General features: G+C 38.1%; 2 protein-coding genes across 2 annotated transcripts in view; both read left to right on the top strand.

Annotated features, from left to right (window-relative positions):
- WDR70 (WD repeat domain 70) overlaps positions 1-24,275 on the top strand; it is a 304,933-nt gene that overhangs the window by 112,537 nt on the left and 168,121 nt on the right. Inside the window, exon 9 of the mRNA XM_032337571.1 lies at positions 4,244-4,320. Within this exon, the coding sequence (XP_032193462.1) occupies positions 4,244-4,320 (77 nt within the window). The remainder of the gene's footprint in view (positions 1-4,243; positions 4,321-24,275) is intronic.
- LOC116586971 (bleomycin hydrolase-like) lies at positions 10,886-13,270 on the top strand. Its single transcript, XM_032337572.1, has one exon. The coding sequence runs from the start codon at positions 11,102-11,104 to the stop codon at positions 12,467-12,469; it is 1,368 nt and encodes a 455-aa protein (XP_032193463.1). The 5' UTR covers positions 10,886-11,101; the 3' UTR covers positions 12,470-13,270.

The raw sequence follows: 24,275 nt of genomic DNA, 5'->3' as shown, positions 1-24,275 counted from the left end.
AACATATCCCGTCATTTTTGCACTTTCTTATTTTTTGGCACAAGCAGCTGTTCCATGTTCATCTTGTATGAACAAGAATCAAACATTTCTTCAAGGAGCCCTATTTCCTTTTAGTGGAGAATGTAATATAGAATCCAGGATCTCTGTGCTGGGGTCGCTGGGGTGTCCCTGCTTCCAGCCATTCTCTGTATACAGAGCTTGAGAATAACTTACACCCATGTACACCTATATTTATATTTACCTATTAGAAATTGTGGGTTCATATTGGTATCCCTGATTTCAGTCAAATTCCATAGGGTTCATCCTAGTTTTTCTTCTTTTCACTTTTGTTATTCCCTTTTCCAGTGGAGAAATTTGGCTTCCATTTCCTCAAAAGTATTTCTTCATTTGCCTAATTCTTCATTGTAATGAAAGCAGTTTCAGAATTCTTAGTGCATACCACTGCAAAAGAGAAACAAATGTATTAACTAGAATTCAGTATTTATTTATAGTTCTTTTGGTCTTTTTTTTTTTTTTTGAAGATTTTATTTATTTATTTGACAGAGAGAGACACAGAGAGAAAGGGAACACAAGCAGGGGGAGTGGTAGATGGAGAAGCAGGCTCCCCACTGAGCAGCGAGCCCATGCCTGGCTCCACCCCAGGAGCCTGGGATCATGACCTGAGCCAAAGGCAGTCGCTTAATTGAGCCACCCAGGTGCCCCCAGTTCTTTTGGTCTTTTTTAAAAATTTTATTATTTTTTAAAATTTTATTTCCTTATTTGACAGAGAGAAATCACAAGGAAGCGGAGAGGCAGGCAGAAAGATGGGGAAGCAGGATCCCTGCTGAGCAGAGAGCCCATGTAGGGCTTAATCCCAGGACCTGAGATCATGACCTGAGCTGAAAGCAGAGGCTTAACCCACTGAGCTGCCCAGGAGCCCCTCTTTTGGTCTTTATATACTAGTTTTCTAGTGCTTTTGTTCTTTTTATGCTAGTTTTCTAAGACTACCATAATAAATTACCACACACTTAGTAGCTTAAAACAACAAATTCTTGCCCAGTTTTGGAGGGCGGAAGTGTTAGAATCAAGATATTAGCACAGCCATGTTCCAGTGGCTCTAGGGGAATTCTTCCTTGCCTGTCCTAGCTTCTGGTGACTCCAGGCATTCCTTGGCTTGTGGCTGTATAATCCAGGCTCTTTTCTCTCTGCCTCTCTTCACAGAGCTTTCTCTTCTTTGTGTCTTCTCACTCTTTTTTTTTTTTTTTCAAACTTTCTATTTTTTAAAAAATATATTTATTTTTTTTATAAACACATAATGTATTATTAGCCCCAGGGGTACAGGTCTGTGAATCGCCAGGTTTACACACTTAACAGCACTCACCATATCACATACCCTCCCCAATGTCCATAACGCCACCACCCTCTCCCTACCCCCCTCTCCCCTGGTCACCCTCAGCTTGTTTTGTGACAGTAAGAGTCTCTTATGGTTTGTCTCCCTCCCAATCTCATCTTGTTTCATTTATTCTTTTCCTATCCCCCAAACCGTGCTGTCTTCGGCAGCACATATACTAAAATCCTATCCCCCAAACCCCCCATGTTGCATCTCCACTTCCTCATATCAGGGAGGTCATATGATAGTTGTCTTTCTCCAATTGACTTACTTCACCATGTCTTCTCACTTTTAAGTGAGACTTAAGAATGTGACTTCAGGTCACATTCACGGCTTCTAGTGAGGAGGACACAAGTAGATCCTTGGTGGGGGACCACCATTTAATCCAGTACAGAGTGTATAGTTACTTGGGTTATTATCTTCTATTTGCTCTTTCAGTGCATTTGTTGTTCATTTGAAATACAGTAGGATTCATTTGTTTCTGCTTATGTTGAATTTTAGGTTCCTCTCAGCCTCTCAGTTTGTTTTTGAATATGCAGAACATCAATAGTTTCAGAAGTCTAATAAGTTAATAAGTATAGAATTAAAAATTGTGACTGTAGTTAAGGGAATGGACAGATACTTGAGTGGAGAACAACAGAATGAGCCATATATACTTAGATAAAGGCCAGGTCGTATTATTTGAATAAGTACTATATAAACTGAGATTGAAGGAATGAGAAGCCAGTCAGTCATGTAAAAGTGGAAAAAAAGAGCTTTCCCACAAATGGAAAAGCATGTGAGAGGCCTTGATGAGGGGAAAGAGCTGGATGTTGTAGAGGAGATGAAAGAAGCCCAGCAGATTAGTGCCTATTGGAGAAGAGGAAACATAAAATAAATGTAGTTGTAAAGAAAGCAAGAGCCACAACATGTGAGCTGTTGTAGGCTGTGTGAAGATGCTGGAGAACCAGTGAAGGACAATAAGCATTGGCATTTTTAGAAATGTATATATGCATATATATACGCATATATACAAAGTGTATATATGCGTATATATATGCATATATACACTTCTCTGTGTGTGTGTATAAATATGTGTGTATATAAATATAAATATAAATATATATATATATATATATATTTTTTAAGGATTTTAGTTGTTAGAGTGTGAGCCCTGTATGTGCAGGGGCAGGTGGAGAGGGAGAGAGAATCCTAAGCAGACTCTGCTGAGTGTAGAGTGCAGTGCAGTGTGAGGCTTGATCTCATGACTTGAGCCGAAACCAAGAGTTGGATAGTTGACCGACTGCGCCACCCAAGGATATTTTTAAAAGACTGTATTGATTGCTAGGTGGAGCACATGAGGCAAGAATAAAACTGTAGAGACAAATGTCAGGCCTGTTACAGTGTATAATAACTGAATAGAGGCATGAGGTAATGTTGGCTCCTGTAAGGATGGTGAGGTGAATAAGCAGAGAAGTGGTTAAATTTAAGATGTGTTTTGGGTTGAACTGACAAGACTAGCGAGGGAGTTGAATTTAGGTGGAGAGAGGGTTTTGGATTTATGGTTGTTGGAGTATTTAAGGATGATCTCCAAGTTTGTAGTTTTAGCAACTATGGAAGAAGTCGATTGCGAATGAAGTGGACATGAAGAATCAAGATTTCCCTGTTGGCCTACTACTATGTAGGAAATGCCTATGCAAATGCAAGAGGCAAGTTGATAGTTAAATATGCAATTTTAAGCTCAGGAAAGAAAACGGAATCTCAAACCGCTCATCTAGTCCCATTACTTCAGTTCATGCTTCCCTACTGCACATCTCTGGTCCGTGTTTGTACCCTGTCAGCATAAGCAGATTGTCAGGAGTTGGCCAGATCCTGTTAGAGGTTTTGTGGGCAATTCGGACTATAGATGGTTTTCATCTATTATTTTGGACCCTTACAGAATAAGAGATTTTGCCATTATTATGTATGAGGCTCTTTTCTGCTTCATCTGAACATACTGTATGAGATCACTCCAGCCGACTTTGCACCTGGAAGGGAGGTGTGTGTGTATATTCATGTTTGGTATGTACTCTGTGGTTGATTTGGTGTGTGTGTCAGTTTGTATACCAACATTACATTGTTTTAATTACAGTGTTTTTATATTATGTTCTATAATTAATAAGGCTCATCTTCTTGAATCATTTTAAAGGTATTTCTCCTTTTCTCACATACTTTTTTTTATAGATGTAGAATCAAAATTGTTGACTTATTTTTAAGAAGTATGGGTTTTTCCCCTCAACCTCTTGCTTTTGCCTTGATTATATGTAAATACTTTGTATTCTTATTTTCCATTGAGAAAAGTCTTTAAAGAAGGGCCTATCTTTCTCTTACTATGGTTTTTCCATTTGTTTCCTAAAGAGAGGCATCAGTTTCCTTTCTATTTCCTTCCTTATTAAGCACCTGTTTTATATAAGTGCCATGTTAATTTCTGGGCAGGGAACTTATACAGTGAATTAAACAAAGTGAAATAAAGAAAGCATATATATATATATTTTTAAAGATTTTACCTATCTATTTGACAGAGAGAAATCACAAGTAGTTGGAGAGGCAGGCAGAGAGAGAGAGGGAAGCAGGCTCCCTGCTGAGCAGAGAGCCCGATGCGGGACTCGATCCCAGGACTCTGAGATCATGACCTGAGCCGAAGGCAGTGGCTTAACCCACTGAGCCACCCAGGCGCCCAAGAAAGCATATTTTGAAATAAAATTGGGAGAGTATACTATGTTTGTAATTAAAATAGTGTGCTCTTGGGAGGAATAAACAGTTACTTTTAAATATGATTTATCAGTTTCTGGTCATTTTATTTATTTTTAAGAATCTTTTTAAAGTATCTTTTTTTCTATATTTTTATTTTTTAAGGGTCATACAGCAATGCTTCATACTGGTTCATGGCATCCCAAAATAAAGGGAGAATTTATGACTTGCTCAAATGATGCGTGAGTACAGTTGTTAATTCATCTAATACATTCATATCTTTCAATATTTTCTACATTTGTATTGTAACAAACTTGCCACTGAAATAGGAGATAGAATATTGGAATCCTGATATTTACATATTCTTGTTCTTAACTTTACTTTGATTTTACCTGATTGTATAAGGTTTGTTTAAATAAATATGGAAACTATTGAAAAAGAGAGTTGGTATAAATTCTAGTACAGTTTATTAGGGAGCTCAGTGGATCAGACTGATGGTGTTAAATGGACTCAAATGACTTTGAAGTTGTGACTAATAATTCGTTACTTTTTATAGTAAAGATTGATATCTTTCTGGGTATAATACCTAATGTAGGTTTATTGTTTAAGTGATTGGTTTTTAGGAATAATAACTGAAAACATTGTTTAAATGGTTATTGAGATTCTTTTTGTATTGTATCTGTTGGCCTAGGACTCAAGAATTTTATGGGGACTATTTGAGCAGCTTTTTCCTATATTATTATATTGTATGATTAATTTTTAGTATACAGAATAGTTATAAGAATGCACTATTCATAGCATTATAAATTACAATGGAAAACCTTATAAATTAAAAAATATGGATTGTGTTATTTAGGTGAAACTGTATTTTAGATTAAAAAGATTGTTGTTTTGTCTCATCTTTTTACTTTCTAATATTTATAATTTGCCTTATTTACCTTCAAAATTCCTGTTCACATTCTTAGATAGTATATATGTTTTCTGGAGTTGATCTTTAGGATAACAGACAAAAGACATAATTTCACTTCCATATCACAGTTTAAAAATTAATTTGATCCAAAGGGAACTAAAATTTGGGAATCTATACAGAATCATACAGAATATGACTAGAACAGGATAATACAATTGATTAGAATTTCTGGTAAATAGAATTATACAGTTCTAATTTCTTTTTCATCTTTGTCTTATTTTCTTTCCAAAACTTAAATTATGTATGTTTAAAGTGACATTCCTTACTTCAGCAAATCAAGTATCTGATTTCTTCAGGAATTAAATTTACCAGGTAATCTAAATTAATAGTATCCCATGACCGAGTAAGGTTTATTCTAGGAATGCAAGGATATTTTACAGTTAGGAAATTTTGCCATCCAGAAGTTTTCAGTGAAACTCATTATTAGATAAGGGAAAAGTTACAAATCACATGATATGTTATATGATATTGACATTTGATAACATTTATTAGTCTTTCCCAGTAGAAATTCCAAGTAAAATAGGAATAAGAAGAAATTAGCAAAACTGTTAAAAATTAATTACCAAGGTTTTATTTTTATCTTTTTAAACGTTTATTTATTTATTTCTCAGAGAGAGAGTACAAGCAGTGGGAGTGGCAGGCACAGGGAGCATCAGGCTCCCCACTGAGCAAGGAGCGTATTGTTGACTGGATCCCAGGACCCTGGGATCCTGACCTGAGCCGAAGGCAGACACTTAATTGACGGAGCCACCCAGGCATCCCTAATACCAAAATTTAAAGTAAATATTGTATTATATATGGGAGCACTGGGGCTATTTGCATTTAAATAAAAAGAGAAGAAAAAAAAAGACAAAGATCCCCACAACTATTTAGACCCTTTATGCAGTGTGGGTTTAGAGGCTTTTATACAGTGTAGTAAAATAAGAAAATAAATAAATTGATAGAAGTGTTGGAAGAAAACAAGTATTAAAGAATAGAGGAGCCAGGCTATTGTGGTTAAAAACTTAGGCTGAAGAAAGCAATTGGAAACAAACAAATAAACAATTTTTGTTCTTCAAACTACTAAGAATCAAACTAAGTGGTAGGCTCTCATAGTTGCTAATACAATAACTTTATGATCTCTATAGAAGCTTATCCTAAATTGATTTCCAGGATATGTAAATTTGTAGTTTAAAGAAACGCATTTTATAGTCAGTTAGTTTTGAGAACCTTTGAATGTTATATTTCCAGGCTAGTGATCCACCGTAAACATTTAAATAGTTTGTAGAGGGTTTAAAGAAACTTGTTTAACTTTATGAATCCCTTAAACAACAGTTTGGATAAAGTTCTAATGCATGACATCATTTTACTGGGTATAAAATGTAGTTTATCCCATTCTTTGAAAGAACAAATCATTAGTTCCCTGCCCAGTCACTGATATACTAGTATATTGTACTTTTGAAAATGTGCTTGTTTCTTTTTATACTATACAAATTTTTTTTTTTTGTCCATACCTCTGTATGAAGATCAGTGGGCTTTAATCATTGATCCCCATTATACATATTCTTTACCACCTTTTATTTATTTTTTTTTGTTTTTTGTTGGTATGTTTATAGATTTATTTATTTTAGAGAGAGAGTGTGTGTGCCTACAGAGGGGGAGGGGTAAAGGGAGTCGGAGAGAGAGAATCTCAGACAGGCTCTGTATTGAGTATGGAGCCTGATTCAGGGCTTGATCTCACTGATTTCACCACCCAGAGATTATGACCTGAGGTGAAATGAAGAGTTGGATGCTCAACTGACTGAGCCTCCCAAGTGCCCCAACTTACCACCTTTTCAAAAAATCTACCATTAATGAATTCAAATGGTTTGTAGGTAGAGTGACTTTGTCTTGGCCTTTGACTTTGACCGTAGTAGTAATTAGTAATGGGCTAAGCTGTGAGACATCAGCCCAGAAACATAGTTTGATCAACAAATACAGTGTGCTCACTGTGTTGCTGGATACTCCTGGATATGATCTAAGTCTCTGCCTTCATGAAGCTTAACATTTCATGGAGGGGAGTGCTTGGAGACAGACAATGTACAGATGCACTAATAAATTAATACAGTTTTCTGTAGTAATAAGTGTTGAGAATAAAATAAAGTAAAGCAAAAGAGTAGAGAGAGAGATAGTAGAAGTGTCTATTGTATGTAGTCAGAGAAAGCCTCTGAGGAGGTGAGCTTTTAGTTGAGAATTACACCATGCACAGGAGGTAGTCCCACCAGAGAGAGCCTTCTAGGCCAAAATGGCAGCATAATTCAAGACCTTAAGAAGGAAATGTATTAGAGCATATTGGAGAGGCACAAAGTCTGGTTTTGTTGACATTTGGTAGTTTGATAGAAAAGGTAGGGCTGTCAGGAAGTGAATTTGGAGAGGAAGGCAGGAACTAGAACATATAAGGTATTGTAGTCTATGATATAAAGGGTTAAGATTTTAATGTAATTATAAGGCCAGCCAATAAAGATTCCTAAGTCTGACCTGTAATATTATTGAAAATCAGAACTATAGGAGTGCTCACTTTACAGGGTATTAACATTTTCCAATGACCTTGGCATAATAAAGGCCATGAATGAATATCATAATCAATGGGGAGAAACTGAGAACTTTCCCTGTAAAGTCAGGAACAAGGCAAGGATGTCCACTCTCATCACTTATTCAACATAGTACTGGAAGTCCTAGCCATAGCTAATCAAACAAACAAGAAGAAATAAAAAGGTAGAGAAGAAGTAAAGCTTTCACTATTTGCAGATGACATAATACTGTGTATAGAAAACCCTAAAGACTCCACCAAAAAAAATCCGCCAGAACTGATAAATGAATTTAGTAAGGTCACAGGATACAAAATCAATGTGTAGAAATCTGTTGCATTTCTATACATTAATAATGTAGCAACAGAACGAGAAATTAAGAAAGCACCTATTTGCAATTACACCAAAAACAATAAAATACCTAGGAATAAACTTAACCAAAAAGGTGAAAGCCCCGTAGTCTTTCTTTTTCGTAATGATTTTATTTTTAAGTAATCTCTTTACCCAGTGTCGGACTTGAACTCACAAGCCTGTGATCAAGAGTTACATGCTCCACCAACTGAGCCAGGCAGGTACCCTGCCTTATATTCTTTAAAACTATAAAACATCGTTGAAAGAAACTGAAGATGACACAAACAAATGGAAAAACATTCCATGCTCATGGGTTGGAAAAACAAATATTAATAAAATGTTGAGACTACTTGGAACAGTCTATACATTTAATGCAATCTTTATCAAAATACTAACAGCATTTTTCACAGAACTGTAACAAATAACTCTAAAATTTATATAGAACCACAGAAAGACCCCAAGAGCCAAAGCAGTCTTGAAAAAGAAAATCAAAGCTGGAGGTATTACAATTCCGACTTTAATTTATAAAGTTGTAGTCCTCAAAACAATATGGCACTGGCACAAAAATGGACACAAAGATCAATGGAACAGAGTAGAAAACCCAGGAATAAACCCACGATTATATGGTCAGTTGATCTTTGACAAAGCAGGAAGGAATATCCAATGGGAAAAAGACAGTCTCTTTAACAAATGGCGTTGGGAAAATTGGACAGCTACCTGCAAAAGAATGAAACTGGACCACTTTATTACACCATACACAAAAATAAATTCAAAGTGGGTTGAAGACTTAAATGTGAGACCTAAAACCATAAAAATTCTAGAAGAGAGCACAAGCAGAAATGTCTTTGGCATTGGCCCTAGCAACATTTTTCTAGGTGTATCTCCTGAGGCAAGGGATATAAAAGCAAAAACAAACTATTGGAACTACATGAAAATACAAAGCTTCTGCATAGCTTTGGAAACAATCAACAAAACTAAAGGTAGCCTACTGAATGGGAGAAGTTATTTGCAAATGAATGATCTAATAAAAGGATAGTATCTAAAATATATAAAGAACTTATACAACTTAACACCTAAAAAATAAATAATCCAGTTAAAAAATAGGCAGAAGACATGGCCAACAGATGGCCAACAGACACATAAAAAGATACTCAACATCACTTATCATCAGAGAAATGCAAATCAAAACCACACTGTGGGGCACCTTGGTGGCTCAGTTGGTTGACCATCCGACTCTTAGTTTTGGCTCAGGTCATAAAATCCAGCCCTGCCAACTGGGCTCTGTGCTTAGAGTGGAGTTGGCTTGAGATTCTCTCTCTCCCTCTGCCCTTGCCCCTGCTCACCTGTGCGCACACACCCTCTCTTTCTCTGAATAAGTAAAATCTTAAAAAAAAAAAGAAAAAAAGAAAAATTACACTGAAATACCCCTTTACACCTGTCAAAATAAAAAACACAAGAAACAAGTGTTGGGGCAGATATGGAGGAATACAGTGCAGAAGGGTTTCTGCACTGTTGATAGGAATGCAAACTGGTGCATCCACTGTGCAAAACAGTAGGAGTTTCCTCAAAAAGTTAAAAATAGAACTGTCCAATCCAGTAATTGTACTATTGAGTATTTATCCCCCAAACACAAAAACACTAATTCAAAGGAGTAAATGTACCCCTATGTTTATAGCAACATTATATTTATAATAAATTATGGAAGCAGTCCAGGTGTCCGTTGATAAATGAATGGATAAAGAAGAGGTGGTATATATATATATAAAATGGAATATTATTCAGCCATAAAAAGAATGAGATTTTGCCATTTGCAGCGACAGTGATGGAGCTAGACAGAATAATGCTAAGTGAAGAAGACACATACCATGTGATTTCACTCATATGGAATTTAAGAAACAAAACAAATGAGCAAAGGGGAAAAAAAAAAGAGAAAGAGAAACCCAGAAACAGACTTTTAGTGATGATCACCAGAGGGGAGGTGGGTGGGAGGAAGGGTGGAATAGATGACCGGGATTAAGGAGTGCATCCGTCATGGTGAGCGCCAGGAGATGTATGGAATTGTTGAATCACTGTGTTACACCTGAAATTAACATAACACTATGTTAACTATACTGGGATTAAAACTTTAGAAAGTATAAAAAAAAATTCTCTTGCAAGATAACATTATGGTAATAGCTAACAATAGCTAACCCCTCACTGTGCCAGCGTCATGCAATACAATTTATACATGCTAAGCGCTTTGTCTAATGTTTTCCTCACAGAGGAGAAAGTAGTGTTATTACAGGTTTCAAATGAACCAACTGGTTATGATTTTCCTAGGGACACATGATTCTAAGTGGTTGACCAGGATGTGAAACCACTGAGTCAGGCACTTTGTGAGTGGTTGTCACAAAGGTTACAGTGATAGATTTACAGATGGATTCGCAGGATAGAACTCCCTTTTATGTAAAGGGAGTGTGCAAGGATTCACCTCATTGAGAACACTTGCAGTATTCTCCACCACTGGAAGGACAAATTCCTTTCTTGGAGTCTCCAGTAGCGTACCCCAGGGATGCTGCTGCTATGTTTTCTGACTGTGATGAAGATGATGAGAGGTCCCCTTTGCTAGTACAGGCGGTCTTTACCCTCTTTTACCTGTCCCCACCCCTCACACCCCTTGAGGCAACTTGATTTTTGAGATCTAGAACCACTCTGGCTATGCTGGACAAGTGGCCTTACATAGCCAGAGGCAGACCATATTTAGGCCTAACGGTATTTCCCCTGTCTCTCTTACCAGCTGGGGGTTGGCGTTGGTCTCTACTCCCCACCCCATTCCTAAGCAAAAACTAAAGGAAAATAGTGTACTTAGTTAAATACCTTTTATTTTAATATGTTTTTTTTTTTTGAAGTATGATGGATTTGGTATGTATCTTTGTTAAATAAAGAAATTTCAGGACGGCGCTGACTCAGCAACGCGAGGGGGAGTTTTGTCCCTCCGCGGACCCCGTTTCTCTGGGCCTCAGCCCTCCGCCGCCACCGAGCCGGGTCCCTCTTTCCGGCGCTCCGAGTGCGAGTGGCAGGCAGGTCCGGCCGCTGAGGCAGCGAGCCGCGTGTAACCCCGGTGCTCCCCCTAAGAACCCCGAAGCTACCGGTCCCCAGCCGGGCGGCGTGGCCACCATGAACAACGCGGGGCTGAATTCGGAGAAGGTATCTGCTCTGATTCAGAAACTGAATTCCGACCCTCAGTTCGTACTTGCCCAGAATGTCGGGACCACGCACGACCTGCTGGACATCTGCTTGAAGAGGGCCACGGTACAGGGTGCCCAGCATGTGTTCCAGCACGCTGTGACTCAGGAAGGCAAGCCAGTCACTAACCAGAAGAGCTCAGGGCGATGCTGGATCTTTTCTTGTCTGAATGTTATGAGACTTCCATTCATGAAAAAATTAAATATTGAAGAATTTGAGTTTAGTCAATCTTATCTCTTTTTCTGGGACAAGGTTGAACGTTGTTATTTCTTCTTAAATGCTTTTGTGGAAACAGCTCAGAAGAAGGAGCCTGAGGATGGTAGGCTGGTGCAGTATTTGCTTATGAATCCTGCGAATGATGGTGGACAGTGGGATATGCTTGTCAATATTGTTGAAAAATATGGTGTCGTCCCTAAGAAATGCTTCCCTGAATCTTATACAACGGAGGCAACCAGAAGGATGAATGATATTCTGAATCACAAGATGAGAGAATTCTGTATACGACTACGGAACCTGGTACACAGTGGAGCGACCAGAGGAGAAATCTCAGCCACACAAGATGTCATGATGGAGGAGATATTCCGAGTAGTATGCATTTGTTTGGGTAATCCACCAGAGACATTCACCTGGGAGTATCGAGACAAGGATAAAAATTATCAGAAGATTGGCCCCATAACACCATTGGAGTTTTACAGGGAACATGTCAAGCCGCTCTTCAATATGGAAAATAAGATTTGTTTAGTGAATGACCCTCGGCCCCAGCACAAGTACAACAGAGTTTACACAGTGGACTACTTAAGCAATATGGTTGGCGGGAGAAAAACTCTATATAACAACCAGCCCATTGACTTTTTGAAAAAGATGGTTGCTGCCTCCATCAAAGATGGAGAGGCTGTGTGGTTTGGCTGTGATGTTGGAAAACACTTCAGTGGCAAGCTAGGCCTCAGTGACATGAATGTCTATGATCATGAGTTAGTGTTCGGTGTCTCCTTGAAGAACATGAATAAAGCTGAGAGGTTGACTTTTGGTGAGTCACTTATGACCCATGCCATGACCTTCACTGCTGTCTCAGAGAAGGATGATCAGGATGGCACATTTGTGAAATGGAGAGTGGAGAATTCATGGGGTGAAGATCATGGCCACAAAGGTTACCTGTGCATGACAGATGAGAGGTTCTCTGAGTATGTCTACGAAGTAGTGGTGGACAAGAAGCACGTTCCCGAAGAGGTGCTAGCCGTGCTAGAGCAGGAACCCATCGTCCTGCCGGCCTGGGACCCCATGGGGGCTTTGGCCGACTGACGCTGCCTCTAGCTCTTTCCTCCTCCTCCGGGACCTGAAGTAGCTGCAACGGACAGATCCAAGGACTGAAGCCAAAGTTACATGGGTTCCCACAGGACACAGTCAGACTCTTGGATTTCTCCTCCAGGAACCTCTTCGGAGAAGTGTGCTTTATGATGAGACAAAATATTCTTGAAAGGAAGGATCAGGTCACACTCTGTACTCTCCTCATCCCCAACAGCTCAGGATCTCTTAGCATTTTAATTAGCTGTCATTGTTTGTCCTAACTCTGTCAAAAGGTCTGGCTTAGAGTCTTTTCAGAAGACAGGAGAGGATGAGCAATTGATGGAGAGAAAATGGACCTGATGCTCCTTGTTTCTAGGGTAGAGTTGGGGGAGGGTTATCTTGAGATTTGAGCTTTCAAACTGCATGCTGCCTGACAGCATCACTGTCCTTCCTAGATGGCAGTCACTGAATCCCGTTTTTGTCAAGGTAGTTTTATGTGCCTCTGATAGCCCAGGAATGGGAGGTTGATCGAGTCTGACATGATTCCTTCCTGTTCGGAACTGTGGGGAAGCACAGGTCTCCTCGAGTGGGGAGGCTTAGAGAAAGAGGAGTGGGAGAACAACCAAAACTTTATCATGATCTGAATTATAACCCTTAGGGGGCGCTCTAGCCCAACGGTTTAACTGCGGCCTCTGGACTCTGGAGTCGGGTGGGCAGGAAAAGGCGATGCCATTCTTTCTGACAACTAGATGGTGCTGAGAAGCTTTTGAATAAAACACTTTGCTAAATGAAAAAAAAAAAAAAAAAAAAAAAAAAGAAATTTCATTCTATTTCTATCACAGATGTTGAAATTTAGTGCTTTTGTTGAATATTTGATGTAATCTTGCTTTTTATCTTTCTGACCCATTCATACGGAGAATTACATGAATATATATCAGAATGTTAAACCATTCTTGTTTTTTTATAGTAAATCCTACCTCATCATTTTGTATTTTTGGGGGGTGGAGAGAGAGAGAAGCGGGGAGGGATAGGCGGAGAAGGAGAGAGAGAGAATCTCTAGTGGGTTCCATACCGAGCCCAGAGCCCCATGTGTGGCTCGATTTCACAACCCTGAGATCATGACCGGAGCCAAAATCAGGAGTCAGATGCCTAACTGAATGAGCCACCCAGGTGCCCTGATCGCTTTCTATTCTTTAAAAATATATTGCTGTATTTACAAAAGTTGTATTTTATTTAGGATTTTAATTTTATATTGACAAATAAATGGGGACTTTTTGTTGTTGTATTGTTTATTAGGTTTTGGGAACAAAGATTATACTGGTTTCCTAAAATAAGGCAGTTTTCCCTCTTTCTCTATTACTTGGTATCCATGTCCAAGTTCATGAACGTGGTTGTAAACAAAAAAATCTCATAATACTAAGGTCATCTCACAAGTTGAATTACTATCCATACTCAAGAGTTCTAATATAGAAGTTATTTTGTAAGACATAATTTATTTTTAACAACATTTCTCAAATTTTTCTGAAAAAAAATTTAATAAGTTTAGGAGAAATTATTATAAGTAAGCAGGAATAGTTCAGAAGAAAATGCTTTGATAAAAAATTTCAAGAAAATACCTGTGATATTATGTTAAGTGTACTAATAATGTGCCTGGACTGAGTTCTCCATTAAAGCAAAAGTATGTGGACCTGGACATATGAACATAGGAGGTGGGAAGAGAGTTAAAAGAGAAAATGCGATCTAGAGGCCCACAAATACAACATGATATAAGGTTTATTTTATTTATTTATTTGACAGAGATCACAAGTCAGTGAGAGGCAGGCAGAGAGAGGAGGAAGCAGGATCCCCGCAGAGCAGAGAGCCCGATGCGGGGCTCGATCCCAGGACCTTGGGATCATGACCTGAGCTGAAGGCAGCGGCTCAATCCACTGAGCCACCCAGGCGCCCCAAATACAACATGATATAGATCAATTTGAATAAAATGTACTTAGAAGTCTTCTTCTATAAAACTAAGATTGTGCCTTTAGTTGAAATAATAAGTATTTACAAACAATGACTATCTACTCTAGTGAACAGGGGTATTGTATATATCATCTTTATTTTTTCAGAGAAATAAAAGAATTGATTTATTTAATGATTGGCTACTTGATAGCCAGGATGTGAAACCACTGAGTCAGGCACTTTGTGAGTGGTTGTCACAAAGGTTACAGTGATAGATTTACAGATGGATTCGCAGGATAGAAGTCCCTTTTATGTAAAGGGAGTGCACAAGAATTCACCTCATTGAGAACACTTGGTATTCATATTATAGTTGGCTTTTTATTTTGATTTTTAAAAATATTTTATTTATTTATTAGAGAGAGAACAAACTGTGGGGGAGAGGCAAAGGAAGAGGGAGAAGCAGACTTCCCACTGAGCAGGGATCCCAATGTGGGGGGCTCAATCCCAGAACCCTGGAATCATGACCTGAGCCAAAGGTAGACGCTTAACTGACTGAGCCACCTAGGCACCCCTGTAGTTGGCTTTCAAAAAGTAAGTCTTTCTTTAAAAATTTTTATTTAAATTCAATTTAGTTTACATATAGTGTATTATTGATTTTAGGGGTAGAATTTAGTGATCTAGATTTAGATTTAGGCATCCCAGCATATCCTAATTTAAAACTGAATTGAAACAGCCCATGGGAAGTTACTGGAGATGGGGGAGTTCACCTGCTGGTTGACTTTTTTTTTTTTTTATTTCAAGTGTGGTTGACACCCAAGGTTACATTAGTCTCAGGTATACAGCTAGCTATTCAACAATTCTATACATTATGCCATGCTCACCACAAGTAGAGCTCCCACGTGTCCCCATACATTACTGGTACAGTACCACTGATTACTATTCTCTATGCTGTACCTTTTATTCCCACAACTGTAGTGATCTTATCTTGAATGAGGATGTCATTGTTGAAGAGTGTCAATAAAGATGGATGAGACAATCTGAAATTATGAAGACAGGGGAAAAACCATTATCTTTCTTGGTAATGATATATAATTCAAAGAACCTCTCTGATGCAAACTAATAAAAAAGGGACTATAAATTTGAAAACATAAGTCAAAATTGTATACAGGAAAAAACCAGAAATATCTGCATAAATATACTAAAGCAAGATATAACCCCACAAGCTCTTATTTCCAAATATTTCTGTTGCTTTGAATTATAATCATTAATATGAATCATCATTAATCACGTTCTTTTTTCATTTTCTAAGAGGTAAGCATATTAGGGGGAACACCTTGAACTGTCCTTTAGAAATATGAAATAGTTGAGCCTTTCTATTATCCTTTCTCATTGGAATAATTTCCATTACTGGTGATACTTTAAAAATTTTTGCTTTTTCTCTATAATATGATTTTTGTTGTTTCTTATTTCTCTCATTGACATATAATTAACACACAATGAAATGCAAAAATCTTACGTGTACTTGTTTGAGGCACTAATATCTCACTTTGGAGTAATATATTTTTACAAAATAGAACTATAATCAGAATATAAAATTATTCTTCTCCAGTGTAATAGTCCTTTTCTAAACAGCCATAAACTAAAGAATAATAAATGGTCCTCACTAAGCAGGGATCCCCACTGAGCAGGGATCCCAATGTGGGGGGCTCAATCCCAGAACCCTGGAATCATGACCTGAGCCAAAGGTAGACGCTTAACTGACTGAGCCACCTAGGCACCCCTGTAGTTGGCTTTCAAAAATAAGTCTTTCTTTAAAAATTTTTATTTAAATTCGATTTAGTTTACATATAGTGTATTATTGATTTTAGGGGTAGAATTTAGTGATTTGTCGTTGCATATAACACCCAGTGCTCATATAACACTCAAGTGCCCTCCTTAATACCTAACCCCCAATTTCCTTATCCCCTCACCACCTCCGCTCCAGCAACCCTCAGTTGTTCCCTATAGTTAAGAGTCTCTTATGGTTTGTCTCCCTCTCTGTTTTTATCTTAGGTGATGGATCAAAAGTTTCCATTGTTTAAAATAGATAATTAGAATCAAGAGTCATGTTTTTGTAGTTTGTATTTTGTTTTTTTACTCTAAGATAATAGAGTAAAAAGATTTTATTATTGGACAAACTCTGGGTTAACAGGATAAACAAAGTAAAATTGATGATACTTTTAATTATAACTTCAGTATAATTGTCAAACCAGTATTTTACCTTATAATATAAGATATTTTAAATAGGTTTTAGGAAAAAGAAAAACATAACCATGGTATATTGGCTGCTTTCCATCACACTGGAAAACTATGTGAACTATTAGGAACAACTAACATCTTATGAGGCACCATCAGAATTCTTAGGTTTAATACTGGGAAGTTCATCCTGGATTAAGAAATAGTCCCATGGTTTAATAATTAGTTCAGTTTTCGTCTTTGGGCATAATCTTCCTATATTTTTTGTGTGTCTCATAGCTCAGAGGACCATTCTGCCTTTCATTGCTTTATCTCATACTCTTTGTCGGTAAGCATGACAGAGAGGTAAATATCAACTCTATGTCTTATAAACTCTGCATTCTCTTGGAGATTTTAGTAGAAGTTGTTTAGGATTTAAATTAGGGTAATTTCATCAGACTTCATCAAGCTCATAATAGTAATACTCTCTTCTTCCCCAGTCTCCTTCTATCCCCCCCTCATTCCCCTCATTTTGGGTATCTGGATATAGGTATTTTGGATAATATTGCTGTGGTATAGAGAGCTTCTGGATGAAAGTTGTTCATCTCACGACGTCCTGTGTTACCATAGTATTATGTGTTTAGTGCTAACACACACACGTGTTTGTCAGGCTATGGCTGTCAGCAGTGTAGGAGTAGAGAGGGAATCCTGGCCAGGTCAGTACCAGCCATTCACGTAAGTCACACATACTAGGAGTAAGTTTAGGTACAGTAGGAGCAAATAACCGGATAGCATTTGTGAGAAACTATTCTACTGGAGGCGAAGGTGGCCCTCCCTGTTTTGTTCTGGCCTCGTGTATGCTCAGTTAAATTATGACGTTTCCTCTGAGTGTGAGTTGGAGATGCTAGTGCCGTAACCTTTTGATTTTATGAGTTTCAGTATAAAACACAACCTGGGATCAGGAACGCAGTGAAGAGGAAGAAGGTAATAGGGAAATCTTTTTGGTTTTCCCAGGTTTACCAGAACGAAACATAGATAACAAGGCAAAGCTTGCTACGCTATGCTTGGAAGTAAATGTTAATTTAAACCAGATGATAATGAAGATAAAAATGCTTACTTATTCAGGGGAAGTCAGTTCTACTGGTGAATTTATAGCATCTGATCCGGAGCCACTTTATACTATGTGGTGCCCAGAGTCAGAGTCTGAGTGATGCTATGTTAGAGGAATCTGAGTTCTTGGTGCAGAATTTGTCCAGAGCAAGTTCCAGCTCAGCCCAGGCTCTGCCCGCAGGTACTGCTCAGTGAATCAGATGCTTCCAATTTGTGTCTGGAGGGTTTTCTGTTGCTTACTCAGGAATTTCTGTCTCAGAGGAATTTGTTCATATCTGTTGTGACTACTTCTGCCTCTGCATGCGGTTAATGACGAGGAAAGAGCAGGAAAATAATTCACGTACAAACATTTCACAGTGAGTTGCTGCAGAAAAAATAGACAGTGTTAGATCAGAATAACAAACGCTGGGGAGATGACAAAACTTTATAACATAATGTCTCCTTCCATACCATAGTCGGGAGGGAGGACATAAGGAAGAGTAGGTAGACAGTGGTAGGGCCCATGCTAATAGAAAGAAAGAAAGAAAGAAAGAAAGAAGGAAAGAAAGAAAAAAAGAAAAAGAAAGAAAGAAAGGAAGGAAGGAAGGAAGGAAGGAAGAAAAGAAAGAAAGAAAGAAAAGAAAAGAAAAGATGGGTGCAGAGTAAGTGGGTTTCAGGCCAGAGTTAAAGAGGAGGAACTGGTGGATGTCACAAAATAGCCAGAAGACCCATTTGTGAACACTTGTGAGAAATGGCTTCCAAGTACCAAATGAGTCTTTGAGGGTTGGATTCCTGCAATAGCTGGCAGAATTAACAATATGATTTCATATTTAGGGTTTATTTTATACAATATGAAATGAATATTTAGAGACATTAAAATCTAGTCCTTTTAGTTTTCTTAGGAGCAACTGAATATTATGAAATGGGAATATCATGAAAGAAATAAAGGTAGGGTGCTGCTCTAAATTAAAGGATTCATTGTGGGGCACCTGGGTGGCTTAGTCAGTTGAGTGTCTCACTCTTGATTTTGGCTCAGGTCGTGATCTTGGGGTTATGGGATTGAGTCTTGTGTAGGGCTCCATGCTCATCATGTAATCTGTTTGGGATTCTCTCTCTTCCTGTCCCTCTGCCCCTTTCTTCGGCTCTCTCTCTCTCAAATAAGTAAATCTTAAAAAAATATTAAAGGATTCATGGCAAGCATAGAAACCTATAATTTGTGAGAGTGCAAGCACACAGAGGAAGAGGGAGCAGGAGCTGGAGAAGCAGACTCCTCGCTGAGCAGGGAGACCAGTCCCAGGATGCTGTGGTCCTGACCTGAGCTGAAGGCAGACCGAGCCACCCAGGAGCCACCCAGGAGCCCCTGATTTGATTTCCTTATTTCTTCTAAAGGAGGAAAGGAAAGGGAGGAGAGGGAGAGAGAGTAGGAAGGAACCACCAACCCTCCCCCCCCCAAACAATAAAGAAACAATTTGGGAGATAATTTGGGAAATTTGGATATTAGGTGATACAACAGATTGCAAAAATGGTCACAGTTCTTCATCCTTCCTGTAGCCATGCTCTTGGCAATGTGACTTTACAGCTACTCTCACTAAGAGATGGAGTCTGTTTCTCCACCTCATAAATATGGGCTGGCCAGCAGAACGTGGCAAAAATGATGGTGTGCCATTTATGAGCACAAGCTTCTTAAGCTCCTCCTTTTTTTTTTTTTTTTTTAAAAGATTTTATTTATTTGCCAGAGAGAGAGAGAGCGAGCAAGCGAGTACACACAAGCAGGCAGAGAGGCAGGCAGAGGCAGCGAGAGAAGCAGGTTCCCTGCCAAGCGAGGAGCCTGATGCAGGACTCGATCCCATGACTCTGGGATCATGACCTGAGCCGAAGGCAGCGGCTTAACCCACTGAGCCACCCAGGCATCCGGTTAAGCTCCTTCTTATGTGCTTCGCTTTCTTGGAACTGTGGCATTGCTGTCTGATCAGGCTCTGGCTAATCTACTAGAGAGTGGAAGACCCAGTGGAGGAGAATTCAGTTTTCCCAGTTGAGGCCATCCTAGTTTATCGTCAGCCAACTCCCAAACATGTGAGAGATCTTAATGTAGATTAGCAAAAGTGACCACAGACACATAAGTTAACTTGCTAGGACAAAGCCACCTACCTGACTAACAGTCTCATAAGCAGTAACATGCCTATCTTTTAAGCCTTTAAATTTTGGAAATGTTTTGTTGGACATCAGTTGTTAACTGATACACGTGATATTATTGAATGATGTTATGTAGAATCAGGTTATAAAGAAGAATGTCTTTGTTCCTGGAAGATACCAGCTGGTGAATTTAGGAGTGAAGTGTCATGTGATACGGTGTAACAAGGGGTACCTGGGTAGCTCAGTGGGTTAAGCCTCTGCCTTCCGCTCAGGTCCTAATCTCAGGGGCCTGGGATCGATTCCCACATAGGGCTCTTTGCTCGGCAGGGAGCCCCCTTCCCTGCCCCTCTCTCTGCCTACTTGTGATCTTTCTCTGTCAAATAAATAAATAAAGTCTTCAAAAAAATGGTGTAATGAAAGTAAAGTATGGCTTGTGTGTGGTATGTGTATATGTACATATGTATATGTGGGTATACGTATATATGGAAAATGAGAGATTGAGAATACAGATGTGACGAAATGTCATGTATATGGTGTCCATCGGAAAGGATATATCGTCTTTGTTGTACTGCTCTTTTAACTTGCTTGTAGCTTTGAAGTTTTTCAAAATACAAGTTGGGAGGATCTTCTTAATAATACTGGTTTATTTGGATAAGAAGGTAAAGGCAATAAAGTGTCCTCCACACTGAGAAGGCACTTTGAGACTGAAAAAAAAAACCAAAACAAAGCAAGCCACATCATATCATTTACACGGAGATTTATTTAGGGTAACTTACTGACGGGGGGGGGGGGGGGGGGGGGGGTGGTGTGTAGGGGATCAGACGGATGGCAATCCAGTTGCTTTGCAGCTATTCTCTGCAAAGCCTGGACCTTAATCCATAGATTTTATTGTGTTGTGATGAGGTCAAAGGGCAGTTATCTAAAGTGGTACCATTTGTGTGCTGGAGGGGAGGGAGGAGAAGAAACAATGTTATCTCTACTAGTTATCTAAACAACTTTAGGGAAGATCAGAAAAAGCTCCCTGCATGCCTGCCAGGGCACTCATTAACTTCCATCCGGGACAAATTGGGCCAAAGATGGAGTCAGGATTGTCAGCAGACTTACAAATCCATTCCACCTGCACAATTTTGTCTCTGTAAGTTGAATACAAGATGGAGTATAAAGGGTCATGAGAATTATAGTTTGTTGCCTTCTATTTGGGCAAAGAAGGAGTCAAACACTGACTCTTTGCGGATGATATAATTTAACATCTTTATAATGTATAAATTATTGCATTGTGGTATAAAATGCCTCACAGAGTCTTGGCATATGTAGTCCTATCTACAGCTTTTAGAGTTTTTGACCATTACTTTCATTTTTTGGTTTTCCTTTTGTGTTAATTGTTGCTTCTTATTGCTGTTGCTGTGGGCTTGCAACCTCTACCTGTACCTCAGTTTCTCTCAGTTTTTTGTTTCCAGTAAGCTGTGGGCTGGGGCTGGAGGAAGGCGGCCCCAAATTATAAAGTTTTTTATAATTTGTGTAGGAGAAGAGGGAATAAGCAATTAGTAGAGTGTATGACTTTTTTTGTTGTTTCTGTTTTGTTGTTGTTGTTGTTGTTGTTAGCATGTTAATTTTTGCCATCTTTCCCTGCTGCGAGACTTTTTCTTGCTTCTTCTGGTTCTGGGAGGAGTTTTATACTCTCCATCCTGCTGAATAAGTAAGATGGTTTTATATATATATATTTTTTTTTTTTTTAAAGCACAAATAAAATTAGCCTTTTTAAAGTAAATGTTGTCTTTTTAATATAAAATAGTCTAAAATTATAGAGTCGACAGACAAACCTATGACATTTAAGTGTTAATGTCTTTCTTTTTCTTTATGTGGGATTAATATTCATGTAGTTCAACTGACATTAAGGATGGTTATATTTTTAATGCTTCTTTTTTGGTGAGTTTCTCATAGAAACAGTGTACTCTTTTTAGGTGTTAACTGGACTTAGGGTGGTGATTATTTTGCAATGCATACAAATAAGTCAGTTTCACATCTGAAATTAATATAATGTTATATGTCAATTATACCTCAATTAAAAGAGGAAGTATACGGGGCTCTTGGGTAGCTCAGTTGGTTAAGCAACAGCCTTCAGCTCAGGTCATGATCCTGGAGTCCTGGAATAGAGTTCCGCATCAGGCTCCCCACTCAGCGGGGAGTCTGCGTCTCTCTTTGACCCTCTCCCTCTCATGTTCTCTCTCACTCTCCCAAATAAATAAATGCAATCTTTTTTTTCTTTTTTATTAAAGATTTTATTTATCCATTTGACAGAGAACACAAGTAGGCAGAGAGGCAGGCAGAGAGAGAGGAGGAAGCAGGCTCCCCGCTGAGCAGAGAGCCCGACGCGGGACTCGATCCCAGGACCCTGAGATCATGACCTGAGCCGAAGGCAGCGGCTTAACCCACTGAGCCACCCAGGCGCCCAATAAATGCAATCTTAAAAAAAAAAAAAAAAAGAGGAAGTATGCTGTTTAGGTCATGTTTCTGCAATATCTGGTATTACTTTTATCTAATTTAATTCTTTGATTTTTAAAACTTACATCTAATTATTCTTTATTATACTCTCATGGGTTAGGTTTTTATTTTAAAGCCAGAAGGATGCTTTTAAAACTATCTATTTCAGTAGCTATGAACACTTAAAAAATTAATTGCTTTGATTATATTTCCATTGTGTGGGTGAGGAAAAATTTGTGTACATAATTTATAAGTATTTGCCAACAAATTTTACATGAAACAGATAACTTTGTTGAAAAATTAATTAGGGCTTAGCAACAGATCCTAGTTTGAAAATTTTACCATTCAAACTTGCTGATAATGGTGAAATATGCTTATAATAAAAGGCAAAATTTTCTCACCTTCTGAAACTCTTTTTCTTCATATGTTCTGAGTGTATGAGCATGTATTCTCAAATTACTGTTATAATTGAGGTGTTCACATTTTGCTGTTTGATTTAGCTTCTATTGACAAACTTTCTCTGTAGGCCTAGATGTAAGATATATGTACATCTTCTTTTAATTTTATCATAAATTCATTTGGTTTGTAGAAGTTCCTCTTAAAATAGTTTACTCAGCCCTATTTTATTTCTGTTATATATTGAGAAACATAGAGTAGGTAAAAAGTCTGTAAGATTTTATTTTATTTTATTTTCTAAGACTTTATTTAATTTGAGGGAGAGAGAGAGAGAGAGAGAGAGAGATCACAGGCAGGCAGAGAGAGAGAGAGAGAGAGAGAGAGAGAAGCAGGCTCTTCACTGAGCAAAGAGCCTGACATGGGGCTTGATCCCAGGACCCTGAGACCATGATCAGACCCAAAGGCAGAGGCTCAACCCACTGAGCCACCCAGGTGCCCCTAGTCTGTAAGATTTTAAAGTAATAATAACAGCCCATTCCATAGCTACCAGGACAGATAATTTAAAAGGTCAAGTTTAAAACTTAGAAGTAAGGCTTGTTGTGGTTGTCCTCTAAAGATTGCTGTTCGGATTAATGTGGTGATAGTCACAATTTTAAGTTGCTTCCTTTAGTTCAGCCATCTTTGGAATTATTGTCTGTGTTTGTAATGTTCGATTAAATATAGAAAGAACTTTTGTTTGTTAATTTTTACCTGGGCTAATTTCTTACACAGGAGACTGAGGTTGGATTTTGTGTTTTGTTTGTAATCTCTTTTAAGCGTAAAGATGTCAGTGTTCTCAGTTTCTATCATGCAGCATAATACTTTAACAGTAAAAATCCTGGAAATGTATTTTAACTGGGAAATGAAATTGACAGTTATTGAGGACCATCCAATATTTGGAACTCTAGAACTTAGTTTTACCTTAGAGATTGCTGAGAGCATAAAATAAGGCTTTATATAATCAGATATTTTGAGATAATTTGAAAATACTACATCAAAAGCAGCCTAGAGATTTAAAAATTGTAATTCTACTGTAATTCTATAGTATTTTGGTTCTGTGGTGATTTAGAATAATTGGGTGCTAGTCTAGAGTAATAAACACATGAGAGGCAGAGGGGAATTTTCATGCTTGACTTGAGAGCTGAATTATATATTTCTGTGTTTACTGGTGACATAATTTGGCCCACTAATAACTGATTATGTAATATCTCAAAAAACTAGAACACTGTCTTTAGTATTATTGATGAAATGGATGTGGAATTAGTTATATCCTTCTTAAAAAATTGAGATATAATGTCACCTATATTCTGTAACAAAATAAGCTAATAAAATATTACTAGAGAAGTTGAATTTACTGAAGAGGCAAGAGTTACTTATAATTAAGCATTTTAATTTTCTGTACATTTTAATTTTCAAGCTTCTGTTATGCTTGAATAACCTTTGATTTATAATTTTCCTTGTACCTCTAACTTCCTTAGGTATGTTTCTTAGCATATGTTTATAGTATCAAGCTTTGTGTCATATCTCT

Source organism: Mustela erminea, chromosome 3 (assembly GCF_009829155.1).
Source record: "Mustela erminea isolate mMusErm1 chromosome 3, mMusErm1.Pri, whole genome shotgun sequence".
NCBI classification, from domain to species: domain Eukaryota; kingdom Metazoa; phylum Chordata; class Mammalia; order Carnivora; family Mustelidae; genus Mustela; species Mustela erminea.
The sequence above is the reverse complement of the archived record's forward strand: the minus strand, read 5'-3'. Positions and strand labels throughout refer to the sequence as shown.

Coding starts and splice junctions, on each gene's coding strand:
- LOC116586971 (XM_032337572.1), top strand. CDS start 11,102: ATGAACAACGCGGGGCTGAATTCGGAGAAGGTATCTGCTCTGATTCAG.